Source organism: Mauremys mutica, chromosome 15 (genome assembly GCF_020497125.1).
Source record: "Mauremys mutica isolate MM-2020 ecotype Southern chromosome 15, ASM2049712v1, whole genome shotgun sequence".
Classification (NCBI taxonomy): Eukaryota; Metazoa; Chordata; order Testudines; family Geoemydidae; genus Mauremys; species Mauremys mutica.
The window spans coordinates 19,365,778-19,368,563 of record NC_059086.1 but is presented as its reverse complement, the minus strand read 5'-3'; the positions used below and the strand labels follow the sequence as shown (position 1 = coordinate 19,368,563).

The 2,786-nt window shown below is 74.8% G+C and overlaps 1 protein-coding gene across 1 annotated transcript; it reads right to left on the bottom strand.

The window, feature by feature from the left end:
* Positions 1–680: 680 nt before the first annotated feature.
* LOC123350216 (zinc finger protein 581-like) lies at positions 681–2,432 on the bottom strand. Its single transcript, XM_044988678.1, has 2 exons — positions 2,128–2,432; positions 681–1,398 (listed from the first exon to the last, which is right to left on the bottom strand). The coding sequence occupies exon 2, from the start codon at positions 1,353–1,355 to the stop codon at positions 705–707; it is 651 nt and encodes a 216-aa protein (XP_044844613.1). The 5' UTR covers positions 1,356–1,398; positions 2,128–2,432; the 3' UTR covers positions 681–704.
* Positions 2,433–2,786: the final 354 nt, after the last annotated feature.

Below are 2,786 nucleotides of genomic sequence, written 5' to 3'. Positions count from 1 at the left end.
TGTGCCCGTCGGGGCGACGCCGGTCCGGCTCCGGGGCTCCCTGTGCCCGTCAGGGCGGCGCCGGTCCGGCTCCGGGGCTCCCCGTGCCCGTTGGGGTGTGGGCGGTGCCGGTCCGGCTCCTGGGCTCCCCGTGCCCGTTGGGGTGTGGGCGGTGCTGGTCCGGCTCCTGGGCTCCCCGTGCCCGTTGGGGTGTGGGCGGTGCCGGTCCGGCTCCTGGGCTCCCCGTGCCTGTCAGGGCAGCTCCCCATGCCCTTTGGGGTGGTGTCAGTCTGGCTCTGGGGCTCTCCATGCCCGTTGGGGTGGCACCGGTCCGGCTCCGGGGTTCCCCGTGCCCATCGGGGCGGTGTCAGTTTGGCTCCGGGGCTCCCCGTGCCCGTCGGGGCGGCGCCGGTCCGGCTCCGGGGCTCCCCGTGCCCGTCAGGGCAGCGCCAGTCCAGCTCTGAGCCTCCCCGTGCCCATCAGGGCAGCGCCGGTCCGGCTCTGAGCCTCCCTGTGCCCGTCGGGGCGGCGCCGGTCCGGCTCCGGGGCTCCCCGTGCCCGTCAGGGCAGCGCCAGTCCGGCTCCGGGGCTCCCCGTGCCCGTCAGCGCAGCGCCGGTCCGGCTCCGGGGTTCCCCGTGCCCATCGGGGCGGTGTCAGTTTGGCTCCGAGCCTCCCCGTGCCCGTCGGGGTGGCCCCGGTCCGGCTCCGGGGCTCCCCGTGCCCGTCAGGGCGTGGGCGGCTGCTGGCGGTGCTTGCGCCGGATGTGCCGCTGGAGCGTGTTGCGCTCGCCGAAGCGCATGTGGCAGGCCTCGCACTGGAAGGGGCGCTCGCCCGTGTGCACGCGCTGGTGGTGGGCCAGCTCGCCGGCGTCGCGGAAGCTGCGCTGGCAGATGGGGCACTGGTGGGGCTTGCGCCCGGCGTGGGTGTACTTGTGCCGCTCCAGGTGGGACGTGCGCTTGAAGGCCTTGCCGCAGGCCCGGCAGACGTGGGGCTTGTGCTCCGAGTGGGTGATGCTGTGCCGCTGCAGGTAGGAGAGGTACTCGAAGGTGCGCGAGCAGACCGGGCAGCAGTACACCTTCCGCAGCCCCGCCCGCTCGCCCGCCGCGCCCGCCTCCTCCACCAGCACCGTGTAGGGCAGCCCCTGGCTGTCGATCAGCAGGTAGCGACCGTAGCGCGCGGCCTCGCCCTGCTCCGGCCCGGCCTCCCCGGGGCCGGGGGGCCAGGGTGGGGCCCGGGGGGCGCGCGGCCGGCTGGCCTCCCCGTCCTCCTCCAGTTTGAGCCGGCGCCTGGACGGCTCCTCCCGGGCCGGGGGCTGGTGCCGGGCGTTGGCGCCTCCGTCCCTGGGGGGCCGCGGGCTGAAGGGGTGGAGATCCATGGGGCGGGCGGCGCCCCCCGCTGGCGGAACCTGCTCAGAGCGTCTGGAAGGAGAAACAGGGGTGGGGGTGGGGGGCAATGATCAGGTGTGTGTCATAGACCCCACACCACGTACAGGAGTCTCCGAGGGCTCGGGGCATGGGCAGGGATGAGGCCTTTTCCCTCTGGGGGGCGCAGGCTCCCATTCAGCCCCTGGAGGTTCCTGGGTCCCAGCTCAGTTCCCCGTGGGAGAACTGGCCTCCCACATCACCCCATGGCCACAGCAACACCCGCTGGCCCCCCCTCACTGCCCCAATGCTCCCGTGCCACCCCCTGCTACCACCCACTGCCCCTGGCACCGCCCGTCGCCTCCCCACTGCCCCAGCTCACCCCACTGCCCCCTCCTAACCCCCTGCCGCCCCTGGCACTCCCCACCCCGTCATCCTCCACTGCCCCTGGCACCCCCCGTCACCTCCCCACTGCCCCAGCTCACCCCACTGCCCCCTCCTAACCCCCTGCCGCCCCTGGCACTCCCCACCCCGTCATCCTCCACTGCCCCTGGCACCCCCCGTCACCTCCCCACTGCCCCAGCTCACCCCACTGCCCCCTCCTAATCCCCTGCCGCCCCTGGCACTCCCCACCCCGTCATCCTCCACTGCCCCTGGCACCCCCCGTCACCTCCCCACTGCCCCAGCTCACCCCACTGCCCTCTCCTAACCCGCTGCCGCCCCTGGCACCTCCTACCCTGTCACCCTCCACTGCCCCTGGCACCGCCCCCCCGAGGGTTAATTTACCTTCCCAGGCACCTGTGCCCAGCGTCCCGTCTCCGGGCTCATGGCAGCTCTGGTGCCCACACGGCCGGCCGGGCCAGCGCCGGGCACGGTGCCCTCAGCTCATGGCAGCGCTGGGGCCAGCTCCGAGCCGGGCCCGGGGAGGGATCCAGCAGCTCTGTCCTGGTTCCAGCTGGGCGGGCGGCACCGGTCCGGTCCAGGCTGGGGGCGGTACCGGTCCAAACCCGGCTGGATTTGGTGGTACCGGTCCGATCCCAGCTGGGGGGGCGGTACCGGTCCGATCCAGGCTGGGGGGGGCGGTACCGGTCCGGTCCGATCCCAGCTGGGGGGGGCGGTACCGGTCCGGTCCGATCCAGGCTGGGGCGGGGCGGTACCGGTCCGGTCCAGGCGGGGGGGGCGGCACCGGTCGAGGCTCTACGCGCCCGGCGCCCCCCTGCGCCCCGGGGCCATGTGCCGCCCCCTGCGGGCTCTGGCGCCCTGTGACAGCCCCGGGTCCCCGGCGTGGGGGGGGGGCCGGGGGGGTCCCGTCTGTCTCTGTCCGTCCGTCCGTCCCTCCACCCGCAGCAGGAGCCGGTGTCGCTGCAAAACGCGACCGGGTGGAAACGCCGCGCTCCAATCCGGCCCCGGACGCCTGGGTTCCGAGGCGAGACTGTGGGGTGGGG